Consider the following 25,130-nt stretch of genomic DNA (forward strand, 5'->3'; position numbering starts at 1 on the left):
CTGAATCTAAAACAACAACAACCTAAAGCCACTAGTACGCATAGCGTTTTGGCCAAATGTTTAAAAGTATGTTTATGTATGTATGTTTCGGGCAAAAGTATGCTTATTGAGACAAGAACAGCAGTCTCCGTGGTGTAGTGGTAAGACACTCGCCTGGCGTTCCGCGAGCGCTATGTCATGGGTTCGTATCCTGGCCGGGGAGGGTTTACTGGGCGCAATTCCTTAACTGTAGCCTCTGTTTAACGCAACAGTAAAATGTGTACTTGGATGAAAAAACGATTCTTCGCGGCAGGGGATCGTATTCCAGGGACCATAGGATTAAGGACTTGCCCGAAACGCTACGCGTACTAGTGGCTGTACAAGAATGTAACAACTCTTGTATATATCTCAAAAAAAAAAATCTCTCAAAAAAAAGAAAGAAATACATCTCAGAGGGAGAGAGAGTAGCTGTTTTCTAGCTGCTGAAGCTGAATTAGGCTATTTCTACCCCCCTAAGTATGAATATATTTCAAATTTGAGAGCGACATATAAATTAACAAAGATTTATTGATTTAAGAATTGTTTATTTTTTCATTTGTACTGAACTCGAAATAGTTGAAGCCGAAAGTGTCGGAAAATAAGCGACCGAACAGTGAAGGTAAACAAGGAGCTGCTGGACGCTAAACGTTTATCTAAACTTCACATATCACAAGGTAGCAATAGTTCCACCACAGTAGGTAAAAATAAAGAGGAAGAAAAGCTGCATAACGTTGATAAGGTAAGAATTCAATCATTCCATTTGGTAAAATAATGATTTGCCGGTGTCTGAACGTCGGCTTGTTCGTCGAATGTTTCATAAACCTTAGGTTAAGGTAGCCTTGCTTTACTTAACACTCATTATATATAGCTTATCCCAATATCATTACTCCCAATATTATCTTAATCACTAGTTTACCCCCAATCCCACTTGTGGTGTCTGTGTTTGGGGCTCAACCACTTCAAATGTGTGTCTATGTATGTATTAACACGATGTACTGAACGGGGTGAGAATAGCTTGAGCTACCTCATCCCTTTGTGTGTATTTTACCTCAATAAACTTATTTCAATTTCAATTTCACTTCAAATTACCTCAAACACCCAGCAAAAATGATCAAAACCCACACAAATTTCAGCCATCAGACAGCATAATCTCTTTCACTTAGCACTTCCAGTTCCTCCTCTGGTTGGCATTTCAATTAATCTGAACCTTCCTTAAAAAATCAGCTGCTTCATGGTAAACAAAGATAGCCATCACCATTGCTGTTTGCCCATCAGTTTCAATGCTACTTTTAGATTTTTTTTTCACTTTTTTTATATTTGCTTAGCTGATTTTTTAGACACCACTAACATACTCCTAATTACATTGCTGTACTGTACTTTCACCTACGTCATTAGACGAGATATTTTGACCTCAAACCGGAGAGCGCTATTGATATATTTTTCACCTGGAATAGGTTTGAAAAAGTTTCATTAGGTTAAATAGACATTATATATATCTTATTTGCATACTCATGTTTTCTAATTGATTTAAAATTTTCAACAGTCAACATGCCATCAACCACAGATGATGTTCAGCGCCATTCCGTGCATACATTGGTGTTCCGATCCTTGAAACGAACTCATGATATGTTTCTTTGCGATCAAGGAGGTTTGCCTCCTATCGACGAGTCATTAGAAAAACTTCGAAGACTAGTAAAAGCACGTGATCAGTATGGCCCTGTGCTTAACTTGGTGAAGCAGAATAAGAGGAAGGCAGCCACACAAGCCATATACGACGGTGAACCTGACGATCCCCCACCCAGGCCGAGCAGTGTAACAAATGGTATAGTTTCAAGTCCCTTGGCCCTTCCACCACCATCTGGCCCTCAGGCTCCCCCTCCCCCAGCACCTTCGCCACAAAGCATGGCTGTTGTGCCAATTTCTCCAATAACGGGTGCTAGTGCTGGCCAGCAGTCTCTCGTCCCTCGCCGTGCTCCTACATTACCAAGACCAAAATGGCACCCACCTTGGAAACTTGCCCGTGTCATATCTGGTCACCTTGGTTGGGTGAGGTGTGTTGCAGTTGAGCCAGCAAATGAATGGTTTGCCACTGGGTCAAATGACAGAGTGATTAAGATCTGGGACTTGGCATCAGGGCAGCTAAAGCTCTCGCTGACTGGTCATGTGTCAGCAGTGCGAGGATTGGCAGTGTCTCCACGACATCCTTACCTGTTTTCTTGTGGAGAAGATAAACAGGTTAAGTGCTGGGATCTTGAATATAACAAGGTAAAAATTTTATGCCATTTAGACAATATTAATTTGTACAAATATTAATGTTATACACATTAGTACTTAGGAACCATACCTACATTATATACACAATAATACTTAGTAAAAGTACATAACTACATTAAATACAACAGTACTGTATAGCACTTTGTAATAATACTTACATAAAATTCATAGTACTCTACTTTTGCCTATAGTACTTGAATAACATTTTCAGTCTCTTTGTAATTTTGAGATAAAACAAGAAGTAAAAGCCCTTCAGAGTTACAGATATTCTCAATGCTTTAATGAGTGGTAAATTATATTCCCAAATTGAAATGCTCTTTTAAATGTTTTTTCTTGCAAACAAAAAATTGCAAGGGTATGGTTTTTTATCTAAATTTACCTGACGGCCACTATCTCTAGTGGCCTAGACGAGGACAGGAAGCCAGTGACTTGTCAAAGGTCCCCCCATTTGTCCTGATGATTTTATTCAATTATTACACACAGAAATCACACTAACGTGATGTATCCAATGAACAAATCCACAAGGGCCGTGACGAGGATTCGAACCTGCGTCCGGGAGCATCCCAGACACTGTCGTAGCTCAGTCGATTAAGGCAGTGTCTGGGATGCTCCTGGACGCAGGTTTGAATCCTCGTCACAGCCCCTGTGGATTTGTTCATTGTTTATTCAATTATTGATTAAGATTTTGAAATTGAGCAGTGTTTTGGCATTTATGGTTTCAGCGGGTAAATGATTTCATGGGTTTAAAATCTTATGGGTGAAAAGGCATCTCCTATTTTCTGTTCAAAGTGGTAATGGTAAGAATAAAGAGTCTGGTGGACAGTAATAAGAAATATAGACCAGGGGCCAGATTCACGAAGCAGTTACGCAAGCACTTATGAACCTGTACATCTTTTCTCAATCTTTGGTGGCTTTGTTTACAATTATTAAACAGTTAATGAGCTCGGAAGCACCAGGAGGCTATTTATAACAATAACAACAGTTGATTGGCAAGTTTTCATGCTTGTAAACTGTTTATTAAAGGTAACCAAAGCCGTCAAAGATTGAGGAAAGATGTACACATTCGTAAATGCTTGCATAACTGCTTCGTGAATCTGGCCCCAGAAGAGCTACACATAATAAAGCACAACTTGCAGCACTTACTTTTACCCCAGAAGTCTAAAAGTTTGATTTCTGTTCTCTTAGTTATACAGCTTTATTGTTTAACAGGTATATGGACATAAGGATATGAAATATATAACAAATTATACAGAATATATTTTTTTCAGGTCATAAGACATTATCATGGTCATCTTAGTGCTTGTTATGGGTTGGCCTTACATCCAACAATTGATGTCTTGGTTACATGCGGCCGAGATTCTACAGCCCGTGTGTGGGACCTTCGTACCAAAGCAAATATTCACACACTCACTGGCCATACAAACACTATTGCATCTGTTGTCTGTCAGGCAGCAGAACCTCAGGTTTGTGTAATAGATCAAATGAATATTAAAATTATTTCTAAACATTTCCTTGAATATCTTATTTGAAGAAGTTTGTTATACCTTTGTAATCTACTATACATAAGTGATTTGCTCCTAGCTTTATAGTATTACCAGTTGTTTGCTAATTTTTCAAAGTTCAGAGTAAAATTTTTTTGTAGACTTATTGAATTTATTTTGTGTATAATCTGATTTTTATGGCTTACCTTACCTTGAGGTTATCTTGAGGTGTTTTCGGAACTTAGCGTCCCCGCGGCCTGGTTGTCGACCAGGCCTCCTCGTTGCTGGACTGGTCAACCAGGTTGTTTCATGCGGCTGCTTGCAGCCTGACGTATGAATCACAACCTGGTTGATCAGGTATCCTTTGGAAGTGCTTATCGAGTTATCTCTTGAACACTGTGAGGGGTCGGCCAGTTATACCCTTATGTGTAGTGGAAGCGTGTTGAACAGACTCGGGCCTCTGGTAGTCTTAGGGTAGTCTTTATTTCTGGATGGCACGGACTAAGTCAAATATGGTTATAGCTGCTTACCACCTCATTTATATAGATTAGGTGTCCTTTTAAACAAATGTTTAAATTTTAATTTGGATTTGCAATGACATTTTTAATTGTTTTTCTAGTCTGAAAGCCACAGTGTATGCTTTCAGGTGAGCTCCCACAACCATGTGGTACACAACAAAATTACATGTGGCAAGATGGATATTGTAGGTGGCTGGCAGATGGATACATCTACATTCATTAAAGGTTCTGAGGCTTACATTCCCTATTAAAAAAAAAACTTAATTTTCCTTGCTACTTGTATAACCATCATGGATGACAAAAAAAAAACTAAAAAAAAGTAATATGAAAGCAAATGTTAAATTATGGTGTTAAATAGTAATCAAATATTCTAATAGGGGACTTAGCTGTGCTCAAGTGAAGAAACTGTACTTGCAGGAAGCTGGTGCTGTATACATTGTGCCCATAAAGAAAATCAGTGAAAGAGTGCACATAGTAATCATACTAACATGACTGCATCAATGAGATTTTCTCATTGATGCAGTCACGTTAGTGTGATTACTTTCTGTGTATTGAAAGAGGATCACCAGAGGTAGAACATTCCTAGATTACAGAGCCAGAGTACATGGGGATATAGTGTAAAAATCCTGGTTTAGCTTCAGTACAAGCTGCAGGAAACCCTCGTGTGTTCAGTAGAACTCCAAGTTGCAATAACTTTACCATGTCATGGTCTAGTCGTAGGGGAACGCCCACCTCATAGGTTCAACCCCTCATCACGGATTTTCTCAGTGAAGAGTACTGCCTTGTGTATACTAAGCAGACTCCTATCGGGAAAAAATTCACCTGCCTTGCAAAAGGCTGCCCAGCACTGTACAGTGATGACTGAGAAATTTAAATTTTGGCTATTATAATGCAAAAAATCGCATTTGAATCTCAAAAGCCCCCAGAAATGAATATCCTTGTAAGACATTGCTGAGAATATGCCTTGAATATAGCAAGCTTTAACATTTAGTGGCCCCTGGAATGACCTTGAGGCAGATTCAGTTTGACAAGAAGATGAATCAGTTAATATATCCCAGCTTTAGACTGGGAACAAAGACTTGGCTACTTCAAACAAGTTTTCATGGATGTCAATGAATTCCTCCTGTTACAATGCAAGTAGTCTGCATGTAAAAATTTTCTTCCCATGTAACATACAGGAGCCATTTCCATGAAAAGTAGCTGCTTAGTTAGTTTAGAATGCAATTTGTTTTGGCAATGTGTATGGATTTGTTTTCTGTGTAGAAATTTGTTTTAAGTAGAGAAAAAGATGACACTCAATTGTGCTATGATGTTACTTACATATTCACATCATGTAATAAGAATTGGCCAAGATGAAAAGATGTGAAGTATGAACCAGTTAACACAAAGCTCGATAACAATGCAAGAGCTCGTGGGATGAGTTGTCCCTCAAGGGAGTTCAACTTTTTCTGAATAATTTTTTAGGTATATTTAGTGCATTGCTGCTGTAAAACTTATAACATTATCCATATCTCCACAGTGTCCTTTCATTAAATGATGCTGGCCATATTTATTTTGGCGGGTCCCTTATTTCATGACCTTCTTATAATTGTTTCTAATTTTCCTCTTCCCATTTTCTGTTATAATTCTGATTCTTGGGAACAGGAAGCCTGTTCTTAGGCTTGTCAATGTTCCCCTAGGCCAACTTCTGACAGTCTTCAGGTTGCATCATATATCGGTTGCTTAAAAAAAATTTTGTCCTGTGTGAGAAGTGAACCCGGAATCCCCCTGTTATGAGCTGAGGCTGTACATGACTACTTCAGGACTCGTATATATTTACTTAAGCAGTCGTCATTCTGTGTTTCACCATGCAAGTGGCACTTTACTTGTGTGCTAGGTAAACCAACATGCTGAAATCTTTACTAAATGTTCCAGGTTATGCTTTAAAGGAATTTAACTCTAGAAGACAATTTAAACGTTTGAAGGGGGGGGGGGAAAGGGGGATTCTTCTTGAGGCTGCCCCTTTATGTTTACTTAACAATATATTTATCTGTCCATTCTAACACACATTATTGCTAGACTTTCCATTCACCTAAGCTGTAGGAGACTTGAACCGTGGACCCCTCGCGATTGAGGCTGAAGCTCCATTGACCTTCATGTGAATGGAATGTTTATTTCCACAGAAGTGTGGATGACAATTTATTGCTAGACTTGCTTTGTACAGCTCATTTTTTCTAACAGGTGATCACTGGCTCTCATGATTTTACTATACGTTTGTGGGATTTGGCCGCTGGCAAGAGCCTATGCACGTTGACACATCACAAGAAGAGTGTCCGCTCCCTGGCTGTTCACCCGGAACTTTACATGTTTGCATCTGGAGCTCCAGACAATATTAAACAATGGAAATGCCCCGAAGGAAAGTTTGTTCAGGTAAGACCTTACCACATTGCTATAAATATGAAAAATAGTAGACTTCATGCATGAAAGGAGGAGAAAATAAGCCTTATGTTAATTAGGTGTTTTCAGAGTTTGTGGAGGTGTTCGAAGGTGGAAGAGTAGTAGCACCAAGTGGGAAAGGTGAACGATAGTACACAGAAGCAGTTATTTCATGTACAGTAACTTAATTAATATCTGTCACCCTCTGGCCCAATAGATCTGGAAAAATTGAGTAGACTCAGTGACTACGGGGAAGGGGGGAACTATCAGGAGACAGTGTCAACCCATCACAATTATATACCACTTGGAAGGGATCAGGTATAAGGATTTGGGATGGGACAGGGAAAAATATTGGTGCTCAACCACTTGGACAGATAGCGATTGAATGCTATTGATAATCAACATCAAGTGAGGGCACTGCTCTACTGTCCAGCCCAGGTGGTTGAGCGCTAGCGAGATCTAGCTCTTTATGCCCTGCTTGGTGGCCTTACTGTACTTATGACTGCTTTATATGAACTTTGCAGAACTTGACTGGACACAATGCTATTGTTAACTGCCTGGCAATGAACCGTGAAGGTGTGCTTGTTTCTGGGGCAGACAACGGCACGCTCTACTTCTGGGACTGGCGGACAGGCTATAACTTCCAGAAACTTCAAGCACCAGTACAACCAGGTAAAAATATAGCTTACTGATTATGCTAGTTAGTTGTATGCTGTAGTGTATTGTATTGTACACCAGGATGCTGGTTATGTATGCCATACAGTAGCGTGTTGTGCACCATGGTGCTGGTTATCTATATTCTGTAGTATGTTGTGACTCTCATTATTGTTTGTTAGCTATGTGTAATAGTATGTTACTATGCACCATTATACTGGTTCTCTATATGCTCTAGAGCCCTTGCACTGACTATACATAAACCACCGTAAGCATTATGCTGTGGGTGCTGAGGATTACTTACAGCATCCAGTTTACAATATTAGTTCCAAATGAATTATATCAGTGGATCCAGTACTAATGATAATCCTTTCATATCCAAGCATGCAAAGAACTCTGTACACACTTTGAGTGTGGCTAATGGGCCCTTTACAAATGCTCAAAACTATGACTTAGTACGCTGGGTGGCGAGTGCGAGGTATCAACAGCACCACTGAAACTTTCACATTTTCACATGTAACAGGTCTTCATGAATGTATTTATTCTTATATGAAATCACTTGTTTGATCAAGATACAAAAATCAAGTTTACAGGAGAGTGCTGGTGTGGTATGCCAGGAGAGTGCTGGTGTGGTATGCCCTCGAAACATATTTATCTCCAATTGATCTGTATTTCATTTTGTAGCCCTAGATTTGTTCTTCAATTGACTTATACGTCATAGAATGCGAGCAGGATATGAGTGAAGAATTTATCATCAGTGGTCAAACCTATCTTCATCTGTGTGGTTCCATGTCTCTGGAGTTACATAGCTTTGTATGCTGAACATTTTATAATATTGACAATTTTGATTAAACATTTTTGATAATATATATAGAGGTAATATATGGGTGAAATAAAGGGTATATTCATCATAAAAATCTATATATTATAAGTAACAAATACAAATTCTTCAGTGTTATTAAAATCATATTTTGCAGACAATAAGTCACCCAACTTGGTAATGGTCCAGGATGGACCAAAATATGATCACTTCCTTTACTCTCAGATATGTGGGTTTGGTGGTTATCTTGAGGTTATCTTGAGGTTATCTTGAGATGATTTCGGGGCTTTTTAGTGTCCCCGCGGCCCGGTCCTCGACCAGGCCTCCACCCCCAGGAAGCAGCCTGTGACAGCTGGCTAACACCCAGGTACCTATTTACTGCTAGGTAACAGGGGCATAGGGTGAAAGAAACTCTGCCCATTGTTTCTCGCCGGCGCCTGGGATCGAACCCAGGACCACAGGATCACAAGTCCAGCATGCTGTCCGCTCGGCCGACCGGCTCCCATAAAGCTGGTGTCCCATGGTGTCGTACATATTTTAGCCAGGGAGGTAGTAAATGACACCTGCTGCTTTATCCATTAGTAAATAAATGCCAAGTCTTGTATGTGTTCTCGAACTTGTCGGGCAAAGTTGAAAAGGAAAAAGGGAAAATAAAAACAGTAAAGAAGATATGTTTTGAGGATTATACAATCATTTGTTATCATAAACAATTGTTTCATAAATATAACCAAATATTAGTTTTATGTATGCTTAACATTATTTTAACTACTTGCATCAACTGCTCTTAAGTATAGTTTGTTTGATATTGTGCTTCTTGTAAACATCTCCTATATTGAAATATCATTCCCACACATAAAACTGCCTCATCATTGTAGCCAAACCTGAGCATTGGGATGAAAGGATCTAGTGGTTATAGTTTTATATTTTATATCTATATTAGAGCAAGGTCCCATCACATGATCCCCAAGCCATCTACCCTAGACACTGCGAAGATGAACACTCATTGACTTTTGCCCCATTGTGACAAGGAACGTTTCGGAAAATCTTACCACATAATTAGACAAGGGGTAGAGCATTTTCAGTCCTCCACCAGGCCAACCACTTGCTCTTGTACAAAAGAACGGAAATAAACCACACAATGTCCCTTTCAAATAATAATTGGGGTCGTAAGGACAGCCAATTTGTATACAGCTGACTTACTAGTTACTGATCTACCTGCCATCTGACTGCTACCAGGTGGTGGCACGGTGTGAGGATTCGGCTTCCCATACTTTCCACCAGGTGGTCCATCTGCAAATGTTCTAGCATGCAGAGGCTGGTTAGGTTAGCTTGGTGGGATGTTCCCCAATACTTGATTACTGTGCAGGGTGTCAGTCACTTTCAGGCTCACTTCAGCACATGGTTGCCAGTCATTTGCATGTGTAGCTTCCTGCTTCAATTTTTGTCAAGGTTATCTTCCCTGATGCTGAATGTTCATGGACTGAGGCCTCCTAGCGTTAGCTTCTCTGTGGTCATTGGAATGTGTTGGTGTGGCTTGACTTATATTTAGGCTATTACTTTATCTCCGGAGCACTGGTGTTTGCCTGTTTGTAGTGACATCTGGTGACAGTTGTTCAGCAGAACAATATTTGGCTATCATGTATTTCTTGGATGAGATGTTTTGAGTATACTGTATTTGAATAAGCCATCTAATAGGGATTATGGGCTGGATTAAGAATTCCTCAGTGACTCCCTTCCTCCCCATTCACAGCTAGGATTGAAAAGACCACTACTGTTTAGGAAATAAGAAGGTCACGCTGATCATGCTGGAATTTGGCAATGAGTGTTGGACATTACCTAAGGAAAAATTGAGTGCTTGCTTGAATAGGAGCATTTCATCTACAGTTGTCATCATTGATTTATGGACCACTAAGGCATGGGTGCTGTATGTGCACTGGCATTCATTTGCAGGATAATAAGCAAAGCCTGAAGGCTATATGAGCATTGCATGTCTGCAGAAATGAACATGCCTCTCGGCAAAGAAATTAGTTTAGTCAAGGTTTTACTTATAGTTTGATTATTGATGGTCAACTTACATCATCCAACATACACACAACTATATTCATGAGCATTTTTAATGGACCTAACAAATAATAGAAATGTCACTGGGATAACAGTGGAAGCTTATAAGATCGAACTAGACAAGTTTCTGCTGGTTACCATATCACCCTAGCACTGATGGTTATGTCGGCCTGTGGACTATGAAAACAAACAGCTTCACAGACCAGACATTCACCAAGGCAAGGCTGACCACAGGCCAGGTTGTGGGCAAAGAAGAACTCTCGAAATAAACAATAAGTAATCGGCATTGCTTATTAGCCATACATTGTGATTGTGTACAGAGTTCAATGGATATTCCGATGTTAATTGTCATTATTTATATTTCAATCAGTGATGCAGCTCGTCATTTTTGGCTTGGAGGACTTAACCCCCACAGCCAAAAATTTGTCGTCCAAGCATTTAATGTTGCATATTTTTGCCCTTAGTTGTTTTTAAGACAACACAGCAATGATGGGTGTTTGTTTAATCACTAATAGAATATTTTTATTTTGAGCAAAAGAGGTGTTTATCTACACACACAATGAATTTTGGGATAATATAATTTTTGTTCACAGGTTCAATGGACAGTGAAGCAGGTGTGTTTGCTATGACATTTGATCAGAGCGGCTCACGACTAATTACCTGTGATGCTGACAAGACAATCAAGATATACAAGGAAGACGACTCTGCAGTAAGTGTTCTTAAATCTGCGTAATTCTCAATGCATCCCAAAGCACGGTTAGCTCTTGTATAATTTTAGTCAACGTGTTTCTTACATTTTAAAATCAAAATTAAAACTACACGAGGAGAGAGCTGCAGTTACACAGGGTTTGCATGACTGAGTTGTTGCTTAGGTGTCTTGGGGGCCAATAATTTTAGCATTCTCTGATCTATCTCTTAACTTCTCGCAGTTATCTTGTTTGTTCTAAGTTTAGGCCTCTTGTTTGCTCCTTTTGGCAATTATCCATTTCCCAGAGACATTGTTAACTCCAGCTTTAGTCTCTGCAACTTTCTCATTTTCATTGCAGCACAGATATATTTGCTCATGTGCTGCAACACTTCTTATGTGTTTGTGATTCATTTGACCTCTTGGGTCTTGCTTGTTAGTTCTGTGACTTTAAGTTTTTATGTAGCAATGGGCATGTCTTTGCCATTTTTTTTATTTGGTTGACTGGGTTAGCTTCAAGCATGCTGACTACACAAGTCTTGGAACCAGGTGCCATCTTGAGACTCGCTCGTGGAAAATCTAACTTCATCTCTCAAGCATTACATGAATGTAACCTTCACTTGGAATAGTAAAATTCTGCCTGATGCAGTTTTGTGGAGTTTTGTATGATGCATTTTGATACTGAAGGTCATCCCTGCTGCCTTTGGCACTCCATCTGTGGTGTTTTCACTCGGATATCTCTTATGTGTCGGTTCTGAATCGCAGCCCTGCCCGAGTTTCAGTGTCATCGTGTTAGTGTATGACAGTGCTGTTGGTTACAGGTTTGTGCACAGACGTACTGCTCTGTACTATATTAATGTTAGAAATCTTAGTCCTTGGTTAATGTAAGGTTTATTCTTCCATCTCATTCTTCTTAAATGAGGATATAGAGCTTACGGTCAAATTGACCTGTGAGTCTAACCTTAATGACTGAAAAAGGGTTGCTTGTTCCCCCATGCTGTGTACCTCATCTTCTCCAAATGTTACGGCAAATTGTCTGGATTCATAATTTTCCCTCTGCCTGGGATGTTAAAAATGGGTTTGTCTATTGGCCACACATGTGCCTGTGACTGGTGTGGTGTAGACCAAGAATATATTTTCTTCCTTTAAAGGGAATGCACCTTTCCTTTCTAATGGGGAGAGATGGGGGGCTTCTTCTTAGAGGCTTCTCGCAGTCTTTGGTTGGAATGCTACTCCTTGATCAGCTCCTTGACTGGCCCTTCAAACTCCCTGGTGGAGGATGCAGATCAGTCAGAGGTGGAGAATGAGATCTTGTTTTTCCCTTGACCTCTCGATGGTGTTGGCATATAGGCCTAATATTATTTTTCAGGTTTGGGTAGCTATTTTATCCTCCGTTTCAGAATGAATATGAAACCTCTGCATTTCTGCCTTGTGTTCAGTTCATGGTACCTTTGTAGTATTTCAATGCTCCAGTTTCTAACAAGTTTCCTGAATCCCATCTGTCGGGTTGCCAGGTTTGGTGTTCCTGTTGTGGGATGGAATCTGCTCTTGTTGGGCTTCATATTGTCAACATAAGATTATTTTATGGGCACTTAATGCAACACTGACCTGTACCATACTGGCATAACTACATTGTTGTCACATTGGTATGATGGCGCCTGTGTGTGTTACCGACCATAAAGGTTCTGGGCTTCCCAGGCGGCTCGTGGGCCTCTGAGCGATGTTTAAAATGTTTACACTCGTTTTACATTTTCTAAGTTATGTATCGGGATATAACAATAAATTTGGTATCCAAATGTTTACGGATACCGTAAACCGTACCGTTTACGGATACCGTTTACGGATACCGTTTACGGATACCGTACCGTACGGATATGAAATGTTTACACGAGTTGTATATAGAATAGATGCAAAAACTAAAAGTGTGTCCATGAAAGATTTAGGTCCTCTTCACCCATTCCTGGACGTCTACTTAGCATGCCAGGCAGGTCCCTCTCGGCAATGCTTAAAATGTTTACAGTCCTGTTATGTTTTCTGTTATTTGTTGGGTTATAACTAAAATTTGGTGTCAATATGGTTGCAAATTACTTCTCTACAGAATAGATGCAGCAACAAAAATGTATTTAAAATAGATTGTGGGACTGGATGAATATGTGAAAGTTTATGGACAGCAATCGTATGATATGTTTTAGCTTCATCAGAACGTTTACTGTTGGAGTACAGATGCGCATTTTAGCATCATCGAAACATGAAAGTAATGTCACTCTGTTCCTTGTTAAATGACCTGATTTCCAAGATGATTGTAAGTATTTTTTTCCTATTGCTCTTTTGAACCAAAGGTCCTTTTAAAAAATTCTAAATAGATAAATAGATACTGTATAGAGTTAAATATGTAATTATTGAGATATTGTATGCCACTAGCATGCATATCGTTTTGCGCAGGTTTTTAATTCTACTTTTCCCCTGGAATAAGATCCGCAGAATCATTTAGCAACCAGCTACAGTACCTATTCACTGCTGGGTGAAGAGAGGCGTACAGTTAATGATTGGTGCCAAGTCAGTCATCCCGGGCCAGGATACGAACCCAGGCCAAATCACTCATAAAACGTAGGGCAAGTGTCCTACCACTGCACCATGAGCAGTCCCCATGGCGTAATTGTAAGACACTTGCCCCGCTCTTTGTGAGCAATTTGGTCTGGGTTCATATCCTGGCCGGGAAGGATTGACTTGGTGCCATTCCTTAACTTTATGCCTCTGTTCACCTAGCAGTGAATAGGTACCTGGTTGTTAAATGATTCGGCAGGTCATATTACAAGGAAAATTAGGATTATGGACCTGCTCGAAATGCTATATGTGCTGGTGACTTTACAAGAATGTAAGAACTTTTGTATATATAAATATAAAAATATACAGGGTATATACAATATCTCAATAATTACACATCTAACTACAGTATATCTGTATTCAGTATATCTAACTCTATATCTATTTATCTATCTAGGGTTTTTGAATGGGACATTTGGTTCAGAAGAGCTTTAGGAAAGAAAAACTTGCAATCAAATCATCTTGCAAATCAGGTCACTCAACAAGAACAGAGTGACTTATTACTCTCGTGTGATAAATACACGTGTACAGTATGTATATGTGTGTGTATGTGTGTGTGTGTGTGTGTGTGTGTGTATATATATAATAATATATATATATATATATATATATATATATATATATATATATATATATATATATATATATATATATATATATATATATATATATATATATATATATATATATATATAAAAATACTGTATAGAAGTAAATATATGTAGTTCAGAAAATATAACAATGGACAGAAGAGATGGAAGATAATAGGATGTAGAAGGTGGTAGGAGGGGGAAGAGCAAAGAGGAGTGAGAGTGGCAGAAAATTAAATTTTTGTTGTGTTTTATATATTTGTTAATATTAGGCAGTGTATGGATTTCAATTTGCTGGTTTAAGTAACCAGGGGCCAGATTCACAAAAGCACTTACGCAAACACCTACGAACCTGTACATCTTTTCTCAATCTTTGGCGGCTTTGTTTACAATTATTAAATAGTTAATGAGCTTCGAAGCACCAGGAGGCTGTTTATAACAACAACAACAGTTGATTGGCAAGTTTTCATGCTTGTGAACTGTTTAATAAATGTAACCAAAGCCGTCAAAGATTGAGGAAAGATGTACACGTTCATAAGTACTTGCATAACTGCTTTCGTGAATCTGGCCCCAGGCATTGAACACCTTTGTGTGATCTAGCTGGACTAGTTAAGCGTAATTTTAAGAATTACATGCTGCATTTTTTATGAAACATATGAGGCTGTCAGATGTATGGCTGCTTGTGTATCTATTTATATTTTATAATTTGTAATGATGTTAATACTTCTATTTTTTTTTTCTCAGACTGAAGAGACACATCCAGTCAACTGGAGACCAGAAATTTTGAAGAGGAGGAAGTACTAGGTTGTGTGACTTATCTTGGCGCTCTCTTTGTTTCTGCATCATAGAAGTTAATGATTTAATAACCTTAATGGAGTTTTAGGAAAACGTATTTTTGCTGTGTGCTTTTTGCTTCATATTCTCTTTTATCAAAAATAAATGATGACAAATTTGCTGTAGCTGGGCTTTCACTACAAGCCTATGAATTGAACTCTACACAGAAACTGTGACACGTAGCTGTTACACAATGTCCTTTAGTGCAATGGTGTATGTGCTCGGCTTACAACCAAGGATTGTAAGTTTGATTCCTTGGCAGGACAGACGATGAGGCATTTGGCCTGATGCCTCTTCACCAGCAGTAAATAGGTATTGGGGAGTTAGTAAACTTGTGGATGGCATGAACAAATCCACAAGGGCCGTGACGAGGATTCGAACCTGCGTCCAGGAGCATCCCAGACACTGCCTTAATCGAGTGAGCTATGTGGATGGCATCTTGGGGGAGGTCTTAAGTAGTTAAGCTAGAGGGCCACAATAAACCTAACAGGCATCTTGTTCCTTGACTGTGGGAAACAATAAGGTGAACCATACAGAATATGTTATTACATTTTTCTCAGACAAACTAACAATGACAAAATTACAGGAAACAGCCTTAAAGGACACAGTTTTGAGTCTTTCTTTAAAATGACTTTTGTAGCCTATGTATTTATGAAATTTGTTTGTACTCCACCAGTCCTCAGTCATTTGTTCTCTGCTGTCTACACCAAAAACAGCTAGTGTTCAAATTGTTGAGTAAAACTAAACCGTATGTGTCATGAGCTCTTCACATATACTGTACTTTAATATCATAAAATTCAGGATATCTAAAACAAATCGGTTGGAATAATAATTTTCACTTTTGTTTTTTATGTTTGTGTATATGCTACTTTAGAATATTGTAATAATACGGGTTCTGGTTTGATTTGGTCCATTTGAACTTTAGTACAATTCACAGTGTTTCAGGTAATGTACAGTGGCACCTCGACTTACGATTATTTCGAGTGACAATATAAATTTGATCGGAAAATGCAACTCGACTTACGATAGTGTCGTCGACTAACGATATTCGTTGATACACGTTCGAGTCAACCGAGCGCGTCGCGCAGGCCGACCTGCCTCGGTTTACTAGAGCCGCTCGCTTAGTGACGATCACGCTTATAAGAAATTCCATTTTTTTGGTGATTTTTGCTTTTTGAACATAAAACTGATCATTATATATCACGCCATGGGTCTCAAGAAAGTCAGTGGTAAGGTTCAACATATGAAAACACGTGTGAGGATGACCATAGAGGCAGCTGAGCAAATTTCTTCAGGGAAGGAGGAGGCAGTACAGAATGTCCCTTCCTCAACAATTAGGAAGTGGTGTAGACTGTGGAAAGAAATGCAAACTTTTGTTGAAACGACTCGCCTAGAGCAAGCTGCAGTAGGCTGTTGCCTTAACCTTTTCAATGACACTGTGATGCATCACTACAGACAAATATTAAAACGAAGGGAAAAACAAGTGTCGCTAGACAAATTTTTAGTGAGACAAACTAGCAGTGAACCACAACCAGGTCCTAGTGGTATGCAGGCAAAACGTAGGAGAGAGAGTACCCCAGAGAAATCATCACTGCCTGATGTTATAATGGAAGGGGACTCCCCTTCCAAACAGTAACACCTCTCCTCCCCCCTTCATCACCATCTTCCATACACCATCAAGAGTCCTCCATAAAGGTAAGATAAACATATATACTGTATTGTAGTTAGAGAAAAAAAATTGTATTTAGTATAAAATATATTTTTAAGTTAATATTTTTGGGGGGTGTGGAACGGATTAATTCAATTCCCTTTATTTCTTATGGGAAAAATCACTTCGACTTTGATATTTCGAATTACGATACGTTTCTGGGAATGGATTACCATCGTAAATTGAGGCCCCACTGTATAAGTTGACTATAAGTCAATATTACTTGACTGTGGTATTATGGATAAACATCATACTCAATTCATTCTATAGATTTTCCCAAAAGTCAGTGCTGTAATAATATTATTTATTTTACTTTGAACTGTCTAAGGTGGTAATGTACTGGAAACCTAGGTACTGTACTGTATTTAAATTTAGTGAATTATTGAGAAAATTATAGTGCAGAGTATTTTTGGTAAATCCTAGAGTTTTCGACTCATATAAAGCTAATTATTAGGAATATTATGGTTTTTTGTTTGCAATGCCAAACAAACTGCAGTACCGTACATCATGGGCTCTCTGATTTCTGCTTTCTCTACAACTCCACATTTCATTCTCTCGCCCCTTTTTACTCTTAGCACATTTCTCACGTACTTCCCTATTACTGTACTATACTCATCCCACAGCGCTGCGTTTAAAATTTGATTTTTCTTACTTTTCATGACCTGCTCACCTTACAAGCTCAACATATTACTAGCACATCTTTGCACTCGGCTGGGTGATTTCTGGACTTTGTATCATTTTCAAACACCCATTTGCCTACCAGACATACTTCTGAGTGATTTATGTGGTTTTTAATGTTATTTATACTTTATTAACATTACTGTTCTGTTTTTTTTATATCCAATGTAAAAATCTTGAGTGGTGTCGAAGCTTTGCTTCCATGTTGATTTTTTCCCATGCTTTTAGTGTTGCTCTTGTGGGGACAGGTCTAGTCCCATCTTGGTGTATGCACTCTCAGAATGGATAAGTCCTACTGATGCATTCTTCCCGCTCATGACTTTTACTACTTTGGCTTGGTTGGGGGCTGATGCACCTGTGTGTGTGTGTGCTTTTAGTACTTTATATTTCCCTGCAAAAGATGTAGGCTAGTCTTCATGCCTTTTCAGGTTATCGTGTGGCTTGTAATTCCATCTTTGTCCATCTCGTTTTATGTTTCACATAAAATCATTTCACTCTGGCTTCCTGGTTGCATTGGTTGCCTGGTTTTCCTTTGCCAGGTTTTTGGTTGCCTGTTTTGGAAAACTTGGTTTTACTGGTTTTCTTTGGTTACTGCTACTGTCTGTCCTTGTGCTTGCCTGCTTATGGCAACTGCTTATTTAGGTGCCAGTGGGTTCTGGACTAGTTGCCTCTGGCTCAGTTGAAGCTTTTTCTGTAGTTGTTGGTACCGGAACTATATTACAGATCTTTATTGTCTTGGATTTTGTTTTTGTTGTTTGTGTACTCAGGGTTCCTTAAATGTTTTTTTTTGGGGGGGGTGGGGTTTCTGGGTTATGTTCCAGTTTCTCCTGGTAGGTTCCTTGGGTTTCCGAACATGTGCGACTCTGTTCTATGCTTTGGCTTCTGGTTTGGATGCCTTACTTCTATGGGGTGGTTACTTTAAGTCTTGGGTTTGCCTAGATTTCCAGAAAGTGCTTTCCCTATCAACATTTGTTTTCCCTGTTACTCACGGCATAGGTTTTTGGAATGCTTAAGCCTGGTTTCACCTGAGATTGCCATTTTCTTCAGATTTGGTGCTCTTATTTCTTCTGGTTGGTTTCCTCTGGTTCCCTGGATACCTAAATGTTCCAGCATTTTTACTTTTCAGGGCATACTCAGTGGGCACTGCATACTCCCCTGATTTTGTATCATCTTCTGTAAATCTTTTCTTTTTAAGCAAGGTTCTGTCAATGACTCCATTTTGCCATATTGGACTATACAAGGACACTGCTAGTTAGCAAGGTTGTGACCAACTTTATGCCTAACAAAACAGTGCCTTTTCAAATTTTCTTGTTGCACAAAATAGCAGTGGAGGAGCTCAATGGAAAGCATACTGTATTGTATCTCAATCGTCTATCAAGGATAAAACATCCACTATTACACATGAATGCTCAACTGGTGCGGGGCCCTGATTTTACAACATTTTCACTTTGTAACCCAAGGCACAGTTAAATTACAAATACATGTACATACAATAATAAAAAAAATCCGTTGCTGGAGCCTCCAGTTTCTGGACCCTTTCTTACCTGGAGCTGTTGGATGCTATCGTGACTGTATGATTCTCTTGTCTATGTACACAGTGGATTGTATGCCTTGGTAGTGCAGCAGATTGATCTGCTCACGAAGGTGCTTTTTCATAACCTCAAAGCCTGAATTTTTAGAATGTAAGGAAAGATTCGTGATTAAAGTGATTAGTTGAAGAGTAACGCATAGCAGCTGTTAGAACATATGCTGCTTTCTTATGTAACAAACGTGGTAATGTATTTAATTTTGATGACGGTACATGTATAGTATACACTTGATTTTTAAGCAAGTGCATTATAGTGATGATTTATTTTTACTAGTAGGAGATACTGTACAGGGAGATTGAATAGTTAGTGGAGAGATATCATGGGTGGTGCCGTAGTTTGAGAGGTTTGTTGATTTTTTTTATTTAATGATTTGTTAAATTTTTGCATTTTAGAAAGTTGTTCAAATAATGTGTTTTTAAAGTTTACCTCTTGAAGTAGTAGTTATCATAGGTTTGTGTATCTGTGTATTATATCTTATTAAGTAAAAAAAAAAAAAAACTTTTAGTTCTTAATAGAGCACAACCGTTCAGGTATTTTGGTTAAATTTTAATGTATGAAAGTCATTAATTCCTATATCCCTCTCTCATTTTTAGTGTAGAAGTGTAAATAACAAGTGAATTAAAAACAATTGAGTCTTAGAAAACATCATCAAGAGATTAAATGTAATGAATTTTTGAGCCTGTGTTAAAATCTTAACCAAATGCAAAAAGAATTCTCTGTGCCATTATTATAACTAGCAATGTAAGTACAGATATATGCAGAGAATGTCACAATAACGTGGCTGAAAACAAATAATTCAACCCCCCGCATTAACGAAGTGAAATGAAAGCGACAATGTTTCGATCCATTGCAGACCCTTATTACGTCGTGCAGCTGTTCGATATTTAAGATGATAAATTGCCATTTGATAATTTACACAGATACATTGTATAGATTGTATATATATTTGTACAAGTTATTGAATATTAACTGGAGGTGTAGGCTAGCTGTATTGATCATTTATCAAAGTTAAGAAAGCATGTACTTATTTCCATCTATATTTCAAACAATGTGCAACATCTGGACACTCCCATTTTGGAGTGGCTGGCTATATTTTAAATTCTCCACAGGCATTAGAAGAGAGAGAAAGACACATTTAGAATCCTGTTCAGAATCCTGGGGAGCCGGTCGGCCGAGCGGACAGCACGCTGGACCTGTGATCCTGTGGTCCTGGGTTCGATCCCCGGCGCCGGCGAGAAACAATGGGCAGAGTTTCTTTCACCCTATGCCCCTGTTACCTAGCAGTAAAATAGGTACCTGGGTGTTAGTCAGCTGTCACGGGCTGCTTCCTGGGGGTGGAGGCCTGGTCTAGGACCGGGCCGCGGGGACACTAAAGCCCCGAAATCATCTCAAGATAACCTCATATTTTTCAAGGGGTGACCACATGTAGAATTCTCCCCAAATATTTAAGGGATTGACTTCATCTTGAATCCTTCCAAGACATGCAAAGGGGTTGCCACATGTAATGATTAGTTCAGTTAATTTATTATACACACAATACCCATCCTGTGGGCAGTAGTGGACCCTATACCCATCCTGTGGGCAGTAGTGGACCCTATACCCATCTTGTGGGCAGTAGTGGACCCTATACCCATCTTATGGGCAGTAGTGGCCCCCTATACCCATCCTGTGGGCAGTAGTGGCCCCTATACCCATCTTGTGGGTGCTAGTGTACATGGTTAGAGACAATGGGTTCAAAAACTGAACTCCCAAACTTTATGCATGCAGTTAGGCAAGTTAGTCTTAAGCTAGTTACAACATTTAATATTGTGTGTGTGTGTGTAATATAAATATAAATATAAATATATATATATATATATATATATATATATATATATATATATATATATATATATATATATATAACTGAAAACTCACACCCCAGAAGTGACTCGAACCCATACTCCCACAACTGGTATGTACAGGGACGCCTTAATCCGCTTGACCATCACGACCGGACATAAGGAAGTGATAGCCGAGGCTATATGAACCACTTCCCCGCCGGCACTCGGATGGTAATCTTGGGCATAGCATTTTATCAAATCACCTCATTCTTTGGGGCACACGTGAGGAACACAAATGCAAACAAGCCTGAATGGTCCCCAGGACTATATACAACTGAAAACTCACACCCCAGAAGTGACTCGAACCCATACTCCCACAACTGGTATGTACAGGGACGCCTTAATCCGCTTGACCATCACGACTGGACATAAGGAAGTGATAGCCGAGGCTATATGAACCACTTCCCCGCCGGCACTCGGATGGTAATCTTGGGCATAGCATTTTATCAAATCACCTCATTCTTTGGGGCACACGTGAGGAACACAAATGCAAACAAGCCTGAATGGTCCCCAGGACTATATACAACTGAAAACTCACACCCCAGAAGTGACTCGAACCCATACTCCCACAACTGGTATGTACAGGGACGCCTTAATCCGCTTGACCATCACGACCGGACATAAGGAAGTGATAGCCGAGGCTATATGAACCACTTCCCCGCCGGCACTCGGATGGTAATCTTGGGCATAGCATTTTATCAAATCACCTCATTCTTTGGGGCACACGTGAGGAACACAAATGCAAACAAGCCTGAATGGTCCCCAGGACTATATACAACTGAAAACTCAGAAACTCAGTTGTATATAGTCCTGGGGACCATTCAGGCTTGTTTGCATTTGTGTTCCTCACGTGTGCCCCAAAGAATGAGGTGATTTGATAAAATGCTATGCCCAAGATTACCATCCGAGTGCCGGCGGGGAAGTGGTTCATATAGCCTCGGCTATCACTTCCTTATGTCCGGTCGTGATGGTCAAGCGGATTAAGGCGTCCCTGTACATACCAGTTGTGGGAGTATGGGTTCGAGTCACTTCTGGGGTGTGAGTTTTCAGTTGTATATAGTCCTGGGGACCATTCAGGCTTGTTTGCATTTGTGTTCCTCACGTGTGCCCCAAAGAATGAGGTGATTTGATAAAATGCTATGCCCAAGATTACCATCCGAGTGCCGGCGGGGAAGTGGTTCATATAGCCTCGGCTATCACTTCCTTATGTCCGGTCGTGATGGTCAAGCGGATTAAGGCGTCCCTGTACATACCAGTTGTGGGAGTATGGGTTCGAGTCACTTCTGGGGTGTGAGTTTTCAGTTGTATATAGTCCTGGGGACCATTCAGGCTTGTTTGCATTTGTGTTCCTCACGTGTGCCCCAAAGAATGAGGTGATTTGATAAAATGCTATGCCCAAGATTACCATCCGAGTGCCGGCGGGGAAGTGGTTCATATAGCCTCGGCTATCACTTCCTTATGTCCGGTCGTGATGGTCAAGCGGATTAAGGCGTCCCTGTACATACCAGTTGTGGGAGTATGGGTTCGAGTCACTTCTGGGGTGTGAGTTTTCAGTTGTATATAGTCCTGGGGACCATTCAGGCTTGTTTGCATATATATATATATATATATATATATATATATATATATATATATATATATATATATATATATATATATATATATATATATAGTAGCCAGAACACACTTCTCTGCCTACTATGCAAGGCCCGATTTGCCTAATAAGCCAAGTTTTCATGAATTAATTGTTTTTCGACTACCTAACCTACCCAACCTAACCTAACCTAATTTTTTTGGCTACCTAACCTAACCTAACCTATAAAGATAGGTTAGGTTAGGTAGGGTTGGTTAGGTTCGGTTTTTATATCTACGTTAATTTTAACTCCAATAAAAAAAATTTGACCTCATTCAAAATGAAATGGGTATTTTTATCATTTCCTAAGACAAAAATTAGAGAAAATATATTTATTCACTAAAACTTGGCTTATTTGGCAAATCGGGCATTGCATAGTAGGCCGAGAAGTGCGTTCTGGCTACTAGGTACGACATATATATATATATATATATATATATATATATATATATATATATATATATATATATATATATATATATATATATATATATATATATATATATGGATATATATATATATATATATATGGATATATATGGAAGGGAGTACCACCTCTAGCTGGAAGAAGGGTGACCCATAGCCTCGGAGGAAACCACGCATAACGCATTAGAGGGAATGTTTAGATCCCCTCCAATACAGTTTCTGTGTGCTTTTCTCCTACCACCCCCTTCCTTGAATATTTTTTGTGCTTTATTATGCATTTGATGGTTACAAGATATACATGGTTGATACATGGGTATATATATATATATATATATATATACAGTATATATAATATGTAATAAACAAGGGACTAGAGAATGACCAAACGTACAGTTTCTAAGCTAAGCAACTTTCATTTGTTGCGAGCTAGTTTCATAATTTGATTTGCTTACCATGCACACTACCCACCATTCAGTGGGCAGAGGTGGAAAAGTTACAATCATCTGCATTTACTACCTACAGTTAGCAAACAGGATATTTAGCTAAAAATTTCTGGCAGTAGATCATTTTGAATGAAATATTGACACATTTGTTATAAAGCTCGTGCAGTCCCCGTGGCGTGGTAAAGCACTCGTCCGGCGCTTCGCAAGTGCTTTGGCCTGGGTTCGTATCCTGGCTGGGGAGGATTTTGATTAACTGGGTGCCAATCCTTAACCTCTGTTCATTCAGCAGTGAATGGGTACCTGGTTGTTAAATGATTTGGCGGGTCGTATTCCGGGAAAAATTAGGATTAAAGACTTGCCCGAAACTCTATGCGTGCTAGTGACTTTACAAGAATGTAAGAACTCTTGAATATATAAATAAATAAAAAGAGCCATCTCTAAATTTATGTATCTTTCTTCAGTCCATCACTTGGACCATCACATTAAGTTCAGAGACTTTCATGTGTTCTGCTCACTCTTAAAGTACAAAAAATATTGAAGAGCTTTAAATGGATATATTTCTTTGGTAAAAGTAAACTAGTTGCAATAGGAATCAATGTGTAGAAAGCATAAACACTTACATGTGAGAAAATAGATGGGGAAAAAAAAAAAGAGAGAGAGAGAGAGAGTGATCAGTACAGTTTTGAGGGAAAATATGGAGATTGAAATTCAAAACAATAAACATGATGTTGACAAGGAGGTATGGAGGAGAGAGAATTGAATAGACCATTAAGTTGCACTGCAACGTTAGAGAAGCTAAAGAAATGAATCGTCAATTTTGGAAAGGGGTACACCATTTGACTAATCATCGTAGTACTGCCTCCAGTGATGACAAACTGCTTGTTCTACCACCTTGAGTGAGGGATCAGTTGTACAGATAAATTTATTATATATGTGATTAGATACAGTTAGTTTTATAACTATAACATTAGCCTCAAAAACAGTGCTTGAGCGCTGGACATAAGGTTAAACAAATTATAAATAAGGTGAGAAATGGTTGAATAGGCAGAAATTTTTATTTAAATGCAAATGTAATAAACAGGTAGCTCTGAATGCTTGCGAAATGGATAAAAAGAAATTCACTGGGATGGGCGAGTTTTACCAAACGCACCAAAACAATAGTTTCAACATCTTGTAATGTTCGTCCAGACATCAAGTGTTCTTCAGAACAGTGTTGTTGTTTTTTTCCCTGGTAGCTGCAACCATTTGATGATGATAGAGGAAAGCACCACTCAGTGGTAAATCTAAATCTGTCAGGAATAATTTATGTAGTGGTAAGTAAATATAAATAAAATGTTCAAATGAAAGGGCACAAATTAGTGAGGAAATGACAAATCCCTGTTGGGAAAAATTGGGCAGAATTAAGTTGTTTTATTCTGTGACTAAAAGACGTAATTCCTTGGTGAGTTTGTATGTTTCTTGTATGGTATTTATGATTTTTCCATGCACTGAGAATTTGTTATAAATTAGCATTGAGTTACCTTATTTGGATCATATTTCTATTAGAAAATGCAAGCTCAAAAAGATATACTTTTTTTTGTTTTTTAATTTTTTTCTGCTATGTACATAAAATACTTGATTTTTTTTTTAATTTTTAATGAATTTTCATTGATGAATGGAGGAACACAACATTTTCTTCTTAGAAATGTAATACAAATGGAGAAAATCAAAATTTTCCCTAAATTATTGTTATTGGTATCATTTATGATGTCCTATATCTTGGAAACACTTAAGGCCTCGTACTGATATATTTGGACCATATCTTCTGTTAGAAAAT

At 38.8% G+C, this 25,130-nt stretch overlaps 1 protein-coding gene across 1 annotated transcript; it reads left to right on the forward strand.

Moving 5' to 3' along the window:
• Positions 1-611: 611 nt before the first annotated feature.
• Positions 612-15,079, forward strand: Tango4 (transport and golgi organization 4). The gene is made up of 7 exons (XM_045728968.2): positions 612-757; positions 1,562-2,283; positions 3,561-3,755; positions 6,512-6,700; positions 7,231-7,378; positions 10,835-10,950; positions 14,865-15,079. Exons 2-7 carry the CDS (start codon positions 1,567-1,569, stop codon positions 14,922-14,924), a joined length of 1,425 nt encoding a protein of 474 aa, XP_045584924.1. The 5' UTR covers positions 612-757; positions 1,562-1,566; the 3' UTR covers positions 14,925-15,079.
• The last annotated feature ends 10,051 nt before the right edge of the window (positions 15,080-25,130 follow it).

This window comes from Procambarus clarkii, chromosome 87 (genome assembly GCF_040958095.1).
Source record: "Procambarus clarkii isolate CNS0578487 chromosome 87, FALCON_Pclarkii_2.0, whole genome shotgun sequence".
NCBI lineage: Eukaryota > Metazoa > Arthropoda > Malacostraca > Decapoda > Cambaridae > Procambarus > Procambarus clarkii.